The 16,577-nt window shown below is 54.4% G+C and overlaps 1 protein-coding gene across 6 annotated transcripts in view; it reads left to right on the top strand.

Moving 5' to 3' along the window:
* The window catches only part of FOXP4 (forkhead box P4), a 63,026-nt gene that overhangs the window by 23,502 nt on the left and 22,947 nt on the right, over positions 1-16,577 (top strand). For all 6 annotated transcript variants that reach the window (XM_074528139.1, XM_074528137.1, XM_074528138.1 and 3 more), the window contains exons 3-5: positions 6,312-6,401; positions 14,242-14,364; positions 16,307-16,393. In XM_074528139.1, the coding sequence (XP_074384240.1) occupies positions 6,312-6,401; positions 14,242-14,364; positions 16,307-16,393 (300 nt within the window). The remainder of the gene's footprint in view (positions 1-6,311; positions 6,402-14,241; positions 14,365-16,306; positions 16,394-16,577) is intronic.

Raw genomic sequence — 16,577 nt, 5'->3', positions numbered from 1 at the left:
CCTTTTTCCTTCCCTTTTTCCTTCCCTTTTTCCTTCCCTTTTTCCTGGGAAAGGAGAAGGAAAAGGGAGAGGGAAGGGAAGGGAGAGGGGAGGGAAGGGAAGGGAAGGGAGAGGGAAGGGAAGGGAGAGGGAAGGGAAGGGAAGGAAAGGAAAGGAAAGGAAAGGGGAAAGGAAAGGGGAAAGGGGAAAGGAGAAAGGGGAAAGGGGAAAGGAAAGGGGAAAGGAAAGGGGAAAGGGGAAAGGAAAGGGGAAAGGGGAAAGGAAAGGGGAAAGGAAAGGGGAAAGGGGAAAGGAAAGGGGAAAGGAAAGGGGAAAGGGGAAAGGAAAGGGGAAAGGAAAGGGGAAAGGGGAAAGGAAAGGGGAAAGGGGAAAGGAAAGGGGAAAGGGGAAAGGAAAGGGGAAAGGAAAGGGGAAAGGGGAAAGGAAAGGGGAAAGGGGAAAGGAAAGGGGAAAGGGGAAAGGAAAGGGGAAAGGAAAGGGGAAAGGGGAAAGGAAAGGGGAAAGGGGAAAGGAAAGGGGGAAAGGGGGAAGGAAACTGAAAAGGAAAGGGGGAAGGAAACTGAAAAGGAAAGGGGGAAGGAAACTGAAAAGGAAAGGGGGAAGGAAACTGAAAAGGAAAAGGAAAGGAGAAAGTAAAAGAGGCATGGGGTGATGGGGCTGGCACATCCCTTTGATGGGGGATCCTCTGGATTTTTAGGCGTGGGCATAAAGCACTGCTCAGCCACAATTTGGGATTTTCCTGGGTGTTTTCTGTTCTGAATTGCTGCAAAGAATTCCAGCTTTTAGCCAGCAGCTGGTGTTTGAATCCATGGGGTGCAGAGAGATGGGGTCACTGCAGGTTTGGGGTGCAGGGAATGGAGGGAAAGGATGGAAAAAGATCCTTGCAGACACGGCAGAGTTCCAAATGGAGAACCCAAATCCGTGCAAACCTCGTGGAGCAGCGATGTCCTGGGACAAGCAAGGGGACAATCCCTGAGTCTGGCACCCCACAGGAGCTCCTTGCAGCTCTAAATCCATGGAAAAGGAGCCAGCTGGAAAATCCAGTTGCTCTGGTGTTGTTTTATGGTGCAAAAAATACCCAAAAAATTGCAGCTTGCTGCAGACAGACGTCAAAGAAACAGGGAAGAATAAACAAAAATAAGACTTGTTTTGGAGAAGGAGCAAACAGGACTTTTTTGGGAGTTGGGGAAGGGTGTGGAGGGGGAGGAGAGGCACTTTGCTGCCCTGGGAGAGATACCATTCCATAAAACATGTGATCACATCTCAGATATATTGTGTAATCCTCTATTATTAGGGTATTTAAGATAAAAACGAGGCCGGAGCACTTAAGTGAAACTCATCTCTCTCTTCACTTCCCTGATTCATATTTAATATTTCACTGAGGACAAATGCAGGAGCAGTTTTTTCTCTTTTTTTCCCTCCTTTTCCCTCCTTTTTTCCTCCTTTTCCCCTATTTTTTTCCCCATTTTTTCCCCTTTTTCTCCCCTTTTTCCCCTCCTTTTTCTCCAATTTTTCTGCCTTTCCCCCTTTCCCCCCTTCTCCCCCTTTTCCCTCATTTTCCCCCCTTTTTTCCCCTTTTTTTCCACAGGATGGGATTGTCAGGAAGGTGTTCCTTGTCCTCTTAATTACTGGGGCTGGGTTTAACCTCCTGCCTGTGAGGACTGAGGAGTCAGGAGCAGAGGAATAAAATCCAGGAGCATTGGAACAGGGCAGAACAGCTGGAGCTGGGCCACAGACACAGAGCTGGGTGTAAAAAGGGAATTTTTTTTTTCATTTTCCTGTGAGGAATTGTGTCATTTTTTGTTCATTTGGATCTCTTGGAGCCATTTGGTTCTGGTTAAGCGAGGCCAGGGCTGGGCTGGTGGAAGTGCTCCTCAATATGGCATCATTTACTGTTAATATCCAGCTAAAAATATCCCTGTGTGTTGTTTTAATGGCTCTAATTCTGGAATGTGACGATGTCATTTTTATGAGGTTAGTGTAAAAAATCTTCCCTTTTTTTTTTTTACCAATTTTTTTCATCCCTTCCCAACCTCTCTCCACCCTCCAAAAGGATCAGAGGGAAAAGGGAAGATAAAAATCCCCTTCCTCCTTCATTCCATGCAAAGTTCTTGCTTTAATGGAAATTTTCAGGTGTTTTTATTCTTTTTGGAAGGTAAAACACCATATAAAGCTCTGATCCAGGTGGAAAATCCCTCAGATGGTTTTGGGCAGCTCTTCCCAGCTGGAATTAAAAACTCCATCCTCAAGAAGTGAAATATCTGGTAATTGAGGCACTTCCAAATACCCCAAGCAAGATTTTCCTTTGTCCTGGGATTATTTTGTGTTGATTTTCTTTGGGGGGGAGGCTGTGGCTCCTCCTTTTCTAATGACCATGGATGTCTCCATGCTGTCCAAACTTTTTTTTTGAGTTCTTGATCCATTTCTTCCCAATTAGGCCTCGGAGAGGCTCTGCTGGGGCAGGTTTTGAGGAGGAAAAGGCAAGGATGAGGATTAATCCCACATTAATCCAAGGTGTGGTGTGAGGCAGCTCTCCCTGGCCTATTCCAGGGCTGGAGCCAGCTTTGGGTTTTTTGGGTTTTTTTGTTTTGTTTTTGGGTTTTGGGTTTTTTTTTTTTGGTGGTTTTTTGGGTCGGTTTTTTGATTGTTTTGTTTTGTTTGTGGGTTTTTTTATTTGTTTTTGTTTGTTTGTTTGTTTGTTTTTTTGTTTTCTGGTCATTTGCTGATCAGAGGGAGTTTGACACAAGGAATTCATTCCCAATTCTGGCTGGTGTGCTGAATGGATAACACCAGGATAACACCCTGGATATGTGTTGATTTTTATTTATAAATCATTTTCCCTCTGGTTCACAGAGGTAAAATCCCATCTACTCCCACAGAGAAACTCTCCCTTCTGCTTCCCACCTCCTCAGCCCCATGGAAAGGCTCTGACTGATGGAAATCTTCATCTTCAGCATCAAGGCTGCTCCTCCAGCCTTGTTTGGGCAACAAATGCAGCTGACAGGTGGCTCTGCCTCCTGTAATTCCATCCTGGGTGCTCCACATGCTCTGTCCAGGTTTCCATCCCTGTCTGAGGGACCTTGTAGCAGGTTTTATCCCTGTCTGAGGGATATTGCAGCAGGTTCCATCCCTGTTTAAAGGACCTGCAGCAGGTTCCATCTCTGTTTGAGGGATATTGCAGCAGGTTTTATTCCTGTTTAAAGGACCTGCAGCAGGTTCCATCTCTGTTTGAGGGATACTGCAGCAGGTTCCATCCCTGTCTGCAGCTGAGCCCAGCTCAGGATGGAGAGGGGACAGAGGCAATGGAGGGAGGGGGCAGCTCCGGGCGCTCGCCAGAGAGGCCCCTGTGTGCAATTGTGAGGCCATGTCGGGTTTTTTTTCCCTGTAAATCTTTGTAATTTCGTGCTTCAGAGCACACCAAAGTGAGGGAGCCAGCGGGAAGTGAATTAAATTCCCCCCTGAGAGGCGGCGCGGTGGGGCCGAGCCGCCACCCCGGGCCAGCCAGGCCTTGGGAAGAGAAATTTGAACTTTGGGAAGAGAAATTTCAGGAGAAATCCTGTGCAGCACTTTTTGTGTGCTGGAGAAGTTTTGTGCTGCACTTTTTGTGTGCTGGAGTTCTGTTCCTGAGGCTTTTCTCCCTTTATTTTTCATCCTTGCTGCGCTGATTTTTGCTAGGCCGGGGCAGGGCCCTGCCCTCACTGGGTCTCCTCTGTGAGGTGGTGCTTGCAAAAATGGCAGGAATTGCACATGGAAAAGCCAAATCCATGGAAAACTGTGCTAAAAGACACTTGGAAAAGCAGCTAAAGCTCGGGGATTTGCTGTGGGGATGTGGGATGCAGCTCCAGCACCCATCCTGGTGGGAGCCTCGGGCCTGAGCTGCCATCAAGTGGATTCCTCCACCTTGGCTTTTAACTGGAATTACTGTTTTCATTTCTAAAAGTAATTAAAATATCAGACCTTGAGCTGTCATAACTGTCACAGGGTTTTTGTGCTCGCATTACCGATGCACATCTATCTCTGGTAATAACAGGGAAAATAAAATGCCCTGGAGAAAAAAGAAAACATTGGGGCTGAGGCAGCTTCAGGATCAGGACCATGGGATTTTTCCATCAGTGATTCCCAGCGGTGATTTGTGGTGTTTGTCCTCCAGGATCTGAGTTTTGACTTGTTTGGATAAAGGAAGTTTGGGAGTTATTGCTCAGTGACCATGGGGCAGCTCTGGGTGCACAATCCTAGGACACAACTCTGGTAAATTCACCACAGGAATAGGAAATTAGGATCCATTTACTTATAAAATCCCTCAAGTTTTGATTTTCTTGGGGCTCTCTAGTTCGTGGGACGATGACAAACACAAGCCAAGGGTGCCCAGTGCTGTGTCTGGAGTGTTTGGTTTGAGTCTCCTGCTATGAAATTGTAATTTTTTTATAAAGTAAACCTGGGTGTGTTAAACCCTCTGCTCTCAGCCTCCAACTGGAAATTCCCTCTCATTTTCCACATGTCCTTGTAGTGCCTGTCCAGCAGCACAGAGTGGGTCAGGTGGATTTTCCACCCAAAGATGTGGCACAGCTGGGGCACCCTGTGCTCATCCCAAGAGTTCCCTTGTGCACAGGAGCACAGGGAGGACCTGAAATGGGACCTAAAATGCAGGGAATTACTTTTCATGGGTGCTCCATTTGAGGAGGGGCTCTGGGTTAGGGTTTTGTGGGTGCTCCTTGGTTTGGATCAACAGATGAGGCATCTGCTGAGCTGTGAGTGGATTTGTGGGGGAAAGAAGGAAGGAGATTTTTCAAAAACGTGCCCAAAAAACCCCACAAGGAAGGAAAAGAATCCTTGTAAAGCAGAAATAAGGAGCAAACAGGTCTGGGAGCACTGGGTTGTTTTCCTCAGAGCTTTACTCCTTTTCCTGGCTCCCAAGCTCTTTCTCTCAGCTCACGCTTGCTCCTCTCTCTCATCTCTTCACAGGATTTTCCCAATTTCCCATTTTCTCCAGCTGCCCACGGTGCTGGGCATGGCTCTCTTGTACCTACCTGTGTTTTTCACAAGTGCATTTTACCTATTTCTAGTGTTTTTTCACTATTTTTGTGGGATTCCCAGTGGGATTTTTGTGAGATTCCCTGTAAAAACTTGAACTCATCACTTTTTCTAGGCAAACCCCCCTAAAAACAATCAGGTTTCAAGGTGGTCACTTGTGTGGGTTGCTGGGCACCTCTTGGATCACCATCACTCAGACAAATTCCTGGATTGATTCAGGCTGGAATCCTGCACTTGGCTTCACCTAAACCTGGCTGGAACTTTCTGCCACAAAATCCAGTTAATAAAATTAAATACCCATGGTGGCTTTGGGCACAAGGGACAGCTGTGGTGCTGGTGGCTGTGAAATAAATCAACCAGGGGACAGATCTCTGAGTGGCTGTGTCAGAGCTGGGGTTTGGGAATGATCCTTGTGAGGTGGGAATGCTGGAGCTGGTGGGGATTTTTGGGAGAGGACAGGATTGATTGTCCCCTTAGGAACTGGGAGAGTGCTGGTCTTTAATGGGATGTACTGGTGGGGATTTTTGGGAGAGGTTCCCCATGGGAACTGGGAAGGTGCTGGTCTCTAATGGGATGGACTGGTGGGGATTTTTGGGAGAGGACAGAATTGATTGTCCCCATGGGAACTGGGAAGGTGCTGGTCTCTAATGGGATGTACTGGTGGAGATTTTTGGGAGAGGACAGGATTGTTTGTCCCCATTGGGAACTGGGAAGGTGCTGGTCTCTAATGGGATGTACTGGTGGAGATTTTTGGGAGAGGACAGGATTGTTTGTCCCCATTGGGAACTGGGAAGGTGCTGGTCTCTAATGGGATGTACTGGTGGAGATTTTTGGGAGAGGACAGGATTGTTTGTCCCCATTGGGAACTGGGAAGGTGCTGGTCTCTAATGGGATGTACTGGTGGAGATTTTTGGGAGAGGACAGGATTGTTTGTCCCCATTGGGAACTGGGAAGGTGCTGGTCTTTAATGGGATGTACTGGTGGGGATTTTTGGGACAGGTTTCCCATGGGAACTGGGAAGGTGCTGGTCTCTAATGGGATGGACTGGTGGGGATTTTTGGGAGAGGACAGGATTGTTTGTCCCCATGGGAACTGGGAAGGTGCTGGTCTCTAATGGGAGGTACTGGTGTGGCAGGAGGGAGCACTGGGGAGCGCTGCCCTCTCTGTGCATCAAACCCATCCCGTGAGGGAAATCCATGGAGAAGGAGCCAGAGCTGGAGGAGGAGGAGGAGGAGGAGGAGGGAGCCTTGCTCATGCCCACCCCTGTGTCTCTCTTGCAGGCTCTGCAGGTGGCTCGGCAGTTCCTGCTGCAGCAGGCCACGGGGCTCAGCTCCCCCAGCAGCAACGAGGGCAAGCAGCCAGCAGTGCAGGTGAGCCCCAATGTCCCCTGTCACCCCCTCCTGGGGACAGCACAAACCCCTGTCACCTCATGGTTGGAGCATTCCAGGAGTTTAATCCTCTGGGAACCTCCAGAAGTTTCTTGGAGGTTTATCTGTGTGTGGGAATGGCTGGGGAGGGGAGGTCACTGTGTGTCACCATTTTTTGGGGCAGTGTTTTGGAGACAGAGTTTCCCAGGGTTGGAGCATCCCAGGATTGATGCTGGGTGCTGTGAGGGTGGCACAGGGCTGGAAAAGGGAACAATCTTTTGGGATGGAGCCAGGGCAGGTCCTCCAGGATGGGACAGAGGCCCAGCTGGGATGGGGATTTGTGGCACTGGCAGGAAAATGGGCTTTGGGTTGGCACATCCTGCTCCTGTAGGGATGGGGCACCTCCCTTTGCTCCCCTTCTCTGCCAGAGGAAAAGGGCAGAAAATGGGCAGGAGAGGGGTGAAATCTGGAGAGAGGGAGAGGCAGGGAGAGAAGCAAGGCCCAGGCGATGGGAAGTGACAATTTAAATAGCTGTGCGGAGGGGCTCTCCCTTCAGGCTAATTAAATTTATCGGAGAACAGCAGGTTACCTTATTAGAGCCACGTGGGTTTAATTAACAAAGGAAAGTAATTAGCACAAGCGCTCTCGGAGCTGGAGGTCCTGCCTGTGCCAGGCTGAGCCGGGTGGCAGCAGGAGCCAGGCTGGGATGGGCAATCCCTGGATCCTCTGTGCCAGGGCATGGCTGAGCCATCCAGCAGCAAATCCCAGAGCTGCCAAGGGGTCAGGAGAGCCCAGAACCCCCCGGGCTGGGAAACAGCAGCTGGGTGGGAGCAGTGGGAATTAGTCAGGGCTCCTACGGCACAAACAGGCGGCTTTTTCCAGCGGTGCCGGCAGGAAGGAAATGCAGTCACTGCATGGAAAATGTCTGCAGAGGACAAAGGCGGCGAGGGTGAAGTCAGATTCCGGTAACCGGCGCCTCGCTCCCCTCTGTGGGTGTGTGTCCCTGCACTCCTCCTCCTCCTCCTCCTCCTGCTGCTCCTTATCCCTCCTTGCTCTCCCTGCTATTCCCGGCTGGATGCAGCCGAACATCCCGCGCTGCTCCCCAGCCTCCCCTCCCTGCTGCCCATCTGGCCAGCGGCTTTCGCCGGAGCAAACTGGATCTCCTTCTTCTCCCTCCCTCCCTCCCTCCCTCCCTCCCCTCCTCCCTTTTTTCTCTCTCCGTGTTGCAAAAAGGACTTGTGAAAGTTGTAGACGTGAGTCAGAAATAGCTCATAACTCAGCAGCGCCCGGCAGTGCCTCCCCCCGCGGCCCCGCCGGCAGCTGGAGCGGGATCTGACCGAGGGGAGATAGGGGATTAAGCAGACTCCTTTGAAAGGAAGTTTATCTAAGGCACCGTGGTGTGGATGAGACTGGCCAGGACGGCTGCAAGAGGAGGAGGAGGAGGAGGAAGGCTGGGTCCCAGCACAGCCCTCTTTGGCTTGGAGGCAGCAGGAAGCGAAGCAGGGTGGGGATGTTTGAGAATTGGGGTGTCCTTGGGGTTGCTGCCTGTGGATGGGCAGCCCCACAAGTTTGGGAAGGGATTTCCACATGCATGGGGAATTTTGTCTCCTCTCAGCTCTGTGCCAGATGGTTCCTGGCCCCCAGTCCTGGGGGAATGAGCAGGAGGGTCCCAGTGCTGTCAGGGAGACCCCCGTGCTTGCCCACACTATGCACTCTCCTTGTCACCCCGCTGATGGGGACGGGACAGTTTTGGGGCACCAAGCCAGCAGGATCAATGACATTCCCGACAGCCTGAGCTTAAAAACAAGCAGGGAGCTGCTGGGCTCAGCAGCATCTTGGATTGGGGTTTGTTTTGGAGTAGGGACCTTCTTCCCACAGATGCCATGAGGTGTGTGTGGACAGTCTCATGTTGTCGCTCCAGTTACAGCTGCAGGAAAGGGAAAAAAAAATCCAAAACCCCATCTCTGGGTGTTCTAAAACATTTAAAACTAAGTTTATTTCTTTACAACTTTAAAACTCGTGAAAACTTGGTGGGCACTGGCAAAATGTTGCTTTTGGGAGCTTTTGGTGTTGCAGGGCATTGTCATCCTGGGATGGTGGGAGCAGCAGATCCCCCTGGGATCCAGGAAAACCCAGAAGGTGCTGGAAAAGCAGCACCCCAGTGCTGGCTTGGAGGCACCTGGGAATGATGGGGTGTCCTCTTTGAGTGCCCTCAGAGCTGCCTCTGCTGGGATCAAGTGGCTGGGAAGAGAGAGGGGCTGGAGGGCACCCGGGGAAGGGAGGAGAGAGGAGTTTGGAGCAAACTGCGGGAAATTGCTTTTCTTTTGTCTGCTGCAGCGGGGAGGGCAGCAGAGCGGAAAAGTGTATTTTGTTGATTTGAAACTTGAGTGAAATGGGTAATGAAGACAGATCAATACCAGCCCTTCTGCGTTCCCTCTCTGGGGAAAAAAAAAAAAAAATCCAGCAGCAGCCTGTCCGTCCGTCTGGGCTCGCACCGAGGTTTTTCCATTTGAACTTGGAGCATCCCTGTCTGTCCCTGCTCCATCCCAAAGCCCCCAGCTCTGCCAGCCCGGTGGCACTGCCACCATCCCGCTCTGGGATTGGCGTTTTGGGTTCACAGAGCAGCAAAGTCACTTTAATCCCTGTAGAATCATCGGTGTGAGAGCTGTGCCAGCAGCCCGTGCTCACGGAGGGGATGTAGGGACCCTGCCCTGGTGGTGCTGGGGGACAGGGTTGGCTGAGGAGGGGGCTCAGTGCTGTCACTTGTGCTGCCACTGTCCCCAAGTGGGGACTGGAGCCCAGCCAGGTGTGATTGGGGCCTCCCCAGCAGGAAGGCTGCGCTAACGAGGATGTGCTAATGAGGATGCTCTAACGAGGATACGCATTGGGCTGAACATGCCGGGCATTGATTCCTCCTTTTCTTCACAGGAAGCTGAACATCAGGGCCTGGTGTCCTCTTCCCTGATGTCCCCCCACCTGTTCACCCTGCTGCCACCCCACCCAGGGCACTCACTTGGTGCTGGGGCTGTTCAGAGTTTTCCTAAAATTGCTCCTAAAACCACCCACAGCCTCAAAACCCAGCCTGGCACGTGGGGCTGAGCTTCATTTCACCTCTGACCCTGGGCAGATTTCAGTGCATTGTCTCATGCCAGCCTGGTGAGGTCTAGCGGTGGCACAGCAGCGTTTGGGTGGCCCTGTGCCACCCGTCAGGGTTTATAAGCCATGGCTGGGGTCACCTCAGTGTCAGTGGCATCACTGCCTGGCACTGGGAGCACTCCCAGACTGTGTGAGCCAGCTGGATCTTGGAGCTCACCCAGGGATGCTGAGTGCAGGAAGGGAGGCCAGGATGTGCCAGGAAGGTTGGGTTGCTCTGGTCCTGTGAGAATTGGGTGCTCTGGGGTGGGATTTGCTCATCCCCTGCCCTTAAAACAGCACAACTTGAAGCTGCTTTTGGTGGTTGTTCCCTCCCTTCTGTTCCCAGTCTCCTCAATTTGTTTCTGTTTGGTTTGGATTTGAAAAGAGTGGTTAAAATTAGAAAAAACAGCACAAACATGTTCCCTGCTGTTTCTAACTGGGAGTTAAACCCCAAGATTGGATCAGGGCAGGGATGTGCATCCCTGAGCTCTGTGGAAAACCAGCAGAGAGAGAGAGGGGTGCTCATCCCCGTGATCCCAGAGCCAGCAGGGATGGGGGGACGAGGTCTGGGCTGTGTGGTTGAGGCGTGGAGCAGGAGCTGCCCCTTCCCGTAGTGGCAGTGATGCGTTGGCCCTTGGGGACACGGTGGCTCCTGCAGTGACCTCCCAGCCCGGGTGACAGCAGAGCAGGGATGTTTGGATGCTGATGGAGGATGTCCCCAGGCCGTGCCAAGGCAGCTGTCCCCAGGGTCAGGAGGGCACTGTCCCTCTGATGACAGCACCGTGGCACTGCAAGCCAAGGCTGCCGGGCTGTGGCTTCCCCCGCTCTGCCTTGTGCCTGCGAGTTCAACCCGCTTCCCGTAAAAACAACCCAAAAAAATCCAGGAAAAATTTCTCAACAGCCTCGCTCCCCATCCTGCCTCGTTCCACACGGCCAAGTCCTGCTTCCCTCAGCTGGCTTTGGCTCAGGGAGGGAATATTCCCTGGAATACCTGCCTGCTTTTCCACCCACTGCCTCTGGCACGGGGATCCCAGCTGGGCCCGCCTGGAAAAGCAGCCCCTGGAGATGCTGCTGGCCGGCCCGAGCAGCGCCGGCTGTTTCTGGGAGCAGCCAGAGCTGTTAGTAAGCACTTTCTGCGGGGTGGCAGCCGGCCAAGGCGTGAGTCAAACCCTTCCTGACTCGGTGTCTGGCAGATGCCAGCTCGTGACGCGTCGGGCTGGTCCCCAGCCACTGCTGCTGCTGCCGGGACCTGCTTCCCAGGGGATGTGCTGGCTGCAGGGACATTTCCTGGCTGCTCCTGTGCCTGGGGGTGGGGGCAGCTGGGTGGCACTCACCCCTCATGTGGGTGGCACTCACCTCTCACAGCCCCTGTGCTGCTGTGCTGTCCTGGGATGGTGGCAGCTGGGTGGCATTCACTCCTCATTTGGGTGGCGCTCACCTCTCACGAGCCCCTGTGCTGCTCTGGTGTCCTGGGCTGGTGGCAGCTGGGTGGCACTCACCCCTCAGCTGGGTGGCACTCACCCCTCACAGCCCCTGTGCTGCTCTGGTGTCCTGGGCTGGTGGCAGCTGGGTGGCACTCACCCCTCAGCTGGGTGGCACTCACCCCTCACAGCCCCTGTGCTGCTCTGCCTGGCACCCTTCAGCTCTCATGTATCCCAGTTTTTGAGGCAGTTGCTGCCCAAATCCCACTGTTATATCCAGGGATGCCAGGCTGGACTCACATCCTGCCGCAGGGAATCTTGTCACTGAGGGCCATGGGTGCAGGTGAAGGGGTGTCCCATCCCTGTGGGGCTTTTGGCCAGGTTGGGATGGACATTTCCATCCCCATTTCCATTCCCATCTTGTTTTGCCAGAGCAGCAGCTTTCCCTGTCCCCACCAGAGGCAGCTGGCAGTGTCACCAGAGCTTGGGACAGAAACCCCCCAGCACTGGGGTTTGCTGGCCCACACTGGGGTCAAGGCAGTGCTGGAACATTCCCAGCACTGAGGCGTGGGATGAATGGGAGCAAAACCGCCTGTAAGTGGGAATTTCCTCTTTTACTAAAAGTTGCTGCTTTCCCTGGAAACCTTAACTGGGAGAGGAACGTTTTCCACGCTGTGGGGAAATTCTTCACAGCAGCCAAGGAAGCAGCAGAGCTCAGATGCCCCTCTCAAGTTCACCCCATCCCCACCTCACCCCCACACGGATCCGCCACCATTTCTCCGTGTCAGCTCCGCATCCGAGCGGGGGGGAAGGAAAAAAAAAAAGCCATTTAATGCAGACAAAGGTTGTATGAAAATATAATTCTGCTTTTGTTAGCAGCCATCAAACTCTAAAAAGCGTCACTTTTGTTTTCTTGTAACATTGTGAAAACCTCGTGTCGGATCGAGAGCTGGGGCCCTCTCGACTAATCGCCTCTCCTTTGTGTTTTTAGATTATAGGGGCAATTAGTGTTGTCAAAACCTCTGGCAATTCTCTTTGCTCTTGACAGGGTGTCAGTCCGCTGGGCGAGAAATGGAAGGTGTTATAACTCTCCGGTAATTAGGATGCCTCCGATTTGAAAATGCCAGCAAACGTGTTCGAGGGGCCGCCGGAGGGGGCGGGGAGCCCGCCCGGGCCTGGGGGGGGATGTGGAGGAGCAATTAATTAGGGGCTCTCATTCCGAGCACGTTGCTGGCTGATGAATTGGCAGAGGGAAATTAGCGGCGCTCCTGGGCGCGCATCTCGCTCTCCTTGCCAGCTTCCCAGATGTTCACCCGGGGCTTGGCACAGCTGGCTGCGAGCACCTGGGTGCCCAAACAGCAGCTCTGCACTGGGTGCTGGTGCTTGGGCTCTCTGATGGGTGCTGGAGTTGATGAATCGACAGAGGGAAATTAGCAGCGCTCCTGGGAGCATCGCTCTCATTGCCAGCTTCCATCCTGCCCAGATGTTCACTCAGGGCTTGGCACAGCTGGCTGCGAGCACCTGGGTGCCCAAACAGCAGCTCTGCACTGGGTGCTGGTGCTCAGGGCTCTCTGGTGGGTGTGGAGCCTTGCAGGGTGCTGGGGCTCCTTCCTGAGCTCCAGCCCTCGCTCTCCTCGCCAGCTTCCCCTCTTGCCCAGATGTTCACCCGGGACTTGGCACAGCTGGCTGTGAGCATCTGGGTGCCCAAACACCAGCTCTGCACTGGGTGCTGGTGCTCAGGGCTCTCTGGTGGGTGTGGAGCCTTGCAGGGTGCTGGGGCTCCTTCCTGAGCTCCAGCCCTCGCTCTCCTCGCCAGCTTCCCCTCTTGCCCAGATGTTCACCCGGGACTTGGCACAGCTGGCTGTGAGCATCTGGGTGCCCAAACACCAGCTCTGCACTGGGTGCTGGTGCTCAGGGCTCTCTGGTGGGTGTGGAGCCTTGCAGGGTGCTGGGGCTCCTTCCTGAGCTCCAGCCCTCGCTCTCCTCGCCAGCTTCCCTCCTGCCCAGATGTTCACCCGGGGCTTGGCACAGCTGGCTGCGAGCACCTGGGTGCCCAAACAGCAGCTCTGCACTGGGTGCTGGTGCTCAGGGCTCTCTGGTGGGTGTGGAGCCTTGCAGGGTGCTGAGCTCCAGCCCTTGGGTGGAAGTCAGAGGAGTTAATTGATAGCTCGGCTGGAGGGGGAAACGCTGGTGACAAACAGAGCTCGCCCCGTGCCCGACGCCTCCCTGCAGCAGAATGCCTGAGTAAATAGATAAGGCTTTGCAATCTCCCTTGAAGGTCACCTGGACACCCATCACAGATGGGAGGGACTGCACGGGGCCACCCTGTGGTGCCATCCCTGCTGGAGTGGCTGCAAGGGCTCCAGGCTGGCATCACTGGGAGGGCTGGCAGGAACCAGGCTCTCCATGGGATTTTGCTGGGTTTCTCTGCTCTTTGAGGTCCTGAGATCCTGAGGAGCTGTTTAGTTTGGGTCAGAACTGGCTCCTTGGCATGCAGCTGGATCCTGGCTCGTGCTCTGCCCCATCCCACATGCCAAGGAGCTGCTGCCTCTTCCTGGGATCCCCTGGAAGAGCTCGTGGCTGCTGGTGGCTCCTGACCAGCAATTCTTATTTACTTTCCCAGGAATATGAGGCATCCAGGAGGGTCATTCAATTACAACGAAGCCCTAACCCTGCCCAGAGCCTCGGGAAGGGCTTTGGGCTGGTGGGATTGGTGGGAGGCCAGGACAAGGCAGCTCCTGATGGCTCCATCCGGGCATTGCTCCACCTGGGCAGGACCCAGCAGGGCTGGGATCCATCACTGACACCTTCCCAGCAGCTTTGCCCGGGGTGTGGAGCCGTGTTTTGATAACCAAAGGCAGGGGCTGGCAGGTTCCCTCGGCCCTCCCTCCTCTTGGCACAGGAATTACAGGAGTTACTGGTGTCAGCTGGAGGTAAAGCTTTGATGTGCCTGGAGAACCCCGTAACCTCTTCCTCAGTGCTCTGCTCTGCAGAGTTATTTGGGTGATCAGTATCTTCCCACTTCCCTGGCGTTTCCCTCCACCCTTCCCGTGCTCCCAGCAGGGGAGGGAGCTGTGGTTTGATGCCCAGTTCCCCCAGCTAAATTGCATTCAAAGAAGAGCTCTCAGCTTGTTCAGAGCTCTCGTGGTTCAGGAAGCTTCCTTTGGTGCCAGCAGCACCATGGGACATCCAGAGGTGACAGAGACATGGGGGATGCTCTGGGAGAGGCACTGTTGGTGTTTGGGGAGGTCGGGGTTGGGAGTGGTGACATGTCCTTGCTGTCACAGGTCCCCGTGTCCGTGGCCATGATGTCCCCACAGATGATCACGCCGCAGCAGATGCAGCAGATCCTGTCCCCACCCCAGCTCCAGGCCCTCCTGCAGCAGCAGCAGGCAATAATGCTGCAACAGGTAACACTGAATCCAGCCAGGCAATTCCCACCGGGCTCTGGGAATGCTGGGGTTGGTTGGAGGCACAAAAATGGGTCCTTTCCTCCTTCTGCTTTCCACACCTTTCCTTTAGGATTCCCAGCACGTCCAGGGATGGAAAGAGCTGCAGGTGCTGACAGTGCTGCCATCCTGAGCCAGGGTTTCAAAACCTGCAAAATTCCTGCTCAAGGGCTGATTTGGAGCTGCCCAGCTCCTGGGAGAAGCCGGGGTCAGGGTGGCTGCCCTTGGTTCAGTGTGCCCCAAGCAGAGCCCCCGTGGCCACTGCTGGGTGCCTGTGTCCAGCTCCAGAGCTGAGCTTTGTTTCTCATGGCCCTGCTCGGCCTTTTCAGAGATTTTAGTCAGATGGGGAGGGAAGAAAAAGGAGGAGAAGGAAAAAAAAAAAGCAGATTTCCACTCTGAAACAAAATCTGTCTGCTTGGGTAAACAGCTCCCGGCAGCGGGAAGGAGGGAGAGAGGGAGAAACCCCACAAGCATCCTCCACACCCTTCCTCCTGCCTCCAGTACCTGTTTACTCCAAACAGCCCGATAAGGATTCAAGGTTGGCCCCGGGGAAAGAACAAAGGGTAAACACTACCCTGGGTGGGTCCTTCCACAAGCCTCTTTGGAGCCGGATAAAGAAACACGTTTGACTGCAAATTAAACAACCCAGGCCGGAATAGCTCACATTCTCCACCGGCAGCAAACCAAACATCACACCTCTCACCCCTGACCCAATGTTCCTGCTCCCAGCCCGGCCACTCTGCAGCTCCCTGGCTCGGGCTGGCTCGGGGGTAAACACCCAGCCCCTCCAAACCTGTTCTCAGACACAAACAGCCCTGGGGCTGATAAAGGCATCCCAGCACCCCCAGGGACATTCCTGAGCCCCTGAAGGGGCTGGGGGGGGTCTCACTGACCTCCCCGTGCCTTCCTCCCCCTCCCTGCACGCAGCAAATCCATCACCCACAGTTTATTCAGGGGCCAGGGTGGGAGCTGGTGGCGATGCTGGCAGGTCCCAGCGCTGCCTGTGGGCACTGGGACCCTCTCTGGGGATCCAGGGGGGTTTAAACAGCTCTGCTCTGATTTGAGGGGCTGTTTTGACTGCCCCCAGCTCTCACAGGCCAGGGGTTGTGGCTGCTCCTGGTCCTCCCCAGCTGGGACTCTCACAGCACTTGTCAGGGGTGTTTTGGGGTCCCACCACACCAAAACTGGGGTTTCCCCACTCTGAGGTGCTCTGTGATGTGCCAGAGCACGCCAGCCTGCTTTTCTGTCGAGCTTGGCATTAAAATAAACATCAGGGTGGGCATTGGGGGGTGTTTGAGGGGGGGTTCAGGAGCCATGGGCATCCAGAGCCCTTGGCAATGCATGCCCAGGGTTCCTTTGCTGCTTTCCCTCCTGCCCTGCACCGGGTGACACAGGGAGCCCTGGTGACAGTGCCAGGAGCTGGAGTGGCTGTGGCAAAGCCTTGGCACTGGGGTGGTGAGGTGGGCATGGGGTGGTGAGGTGGGCACGGGGTGGTGAGGTGGCAAAGGATGGTGAGGTGGCACAGGATGGTGAGGTGGCACAGGATGGTGAGGTGGGCACAGGATGGTGAGGTGGGCACGGGGTGGTGAGGTGGCACAGGGTGGTGAGGTGGCACAGGATGGTGAGGTTGGCACGGGGTGGTGAGGTGGGCACAGGATGGTGAGGTGGGCACGGGGTGGTGAGGTGGGCACGGGATGGTGAGGTGGGCACGGGGTGGTGAGGTGGGCACAGGGTGGTGAGGTGGGCACAGGGTGGTGAGGTGGCACAGGATGGTGAGGTGGGCACAGGTTGGTGAGGTGGCACAGGATGGTGAGGTGGCACAGGATGGTGAGGTGGGCACGGGGTGGTGAGGTGGGCACAGGCAGGTTCCCCTGCTGATCCCGTTGCTCTCTCCCCTACCCAGCTGCAGGAATACTACAAGAAGCAGCAGGAGCAGCTTCACCTGCAGCTGCTGACCCAGCAGCAAGCCGGAAAGCAGCAACCCAAAGAGGTGAGCTCACCTGGAGGGCACCAGCACAGAATAAGGTGTGGGGCAACCCCCAGGGAGCCCATGGCAATGGGGCATGGGACGTGCTGCTCTGATGTCTCCCAGTCCAGTCACTGGGAGTTGCTGTTCTTCCTCTTTTTTTTTTACTTGCCCCTCTCTCTTGCCAAAATGCTTCACATGGGGTTTT

The sequence above is a fragment of the Zonotrichia albicollis genome, chromosome 28 (genome assembly GCF_047830755.1).
Source record: "Zonotrichia albicollis isolate bZonAlb1 chromosome 28, bZonAlb1.hap1, whole genome shotgun sequence".
Taxonomy (NCBI): domain Eukaryota; kingdom Metazoa; phylum Chordata; class Aves; order Passeriformes; family Passerellidae; genus Zonotrichia; species Zonotrichia albicollis.
The sequence above is the reverse complement of the archived record's forward strand: the minus strand, read 5'-3'. Positions and strand labels throughout refer to the sequence as shown.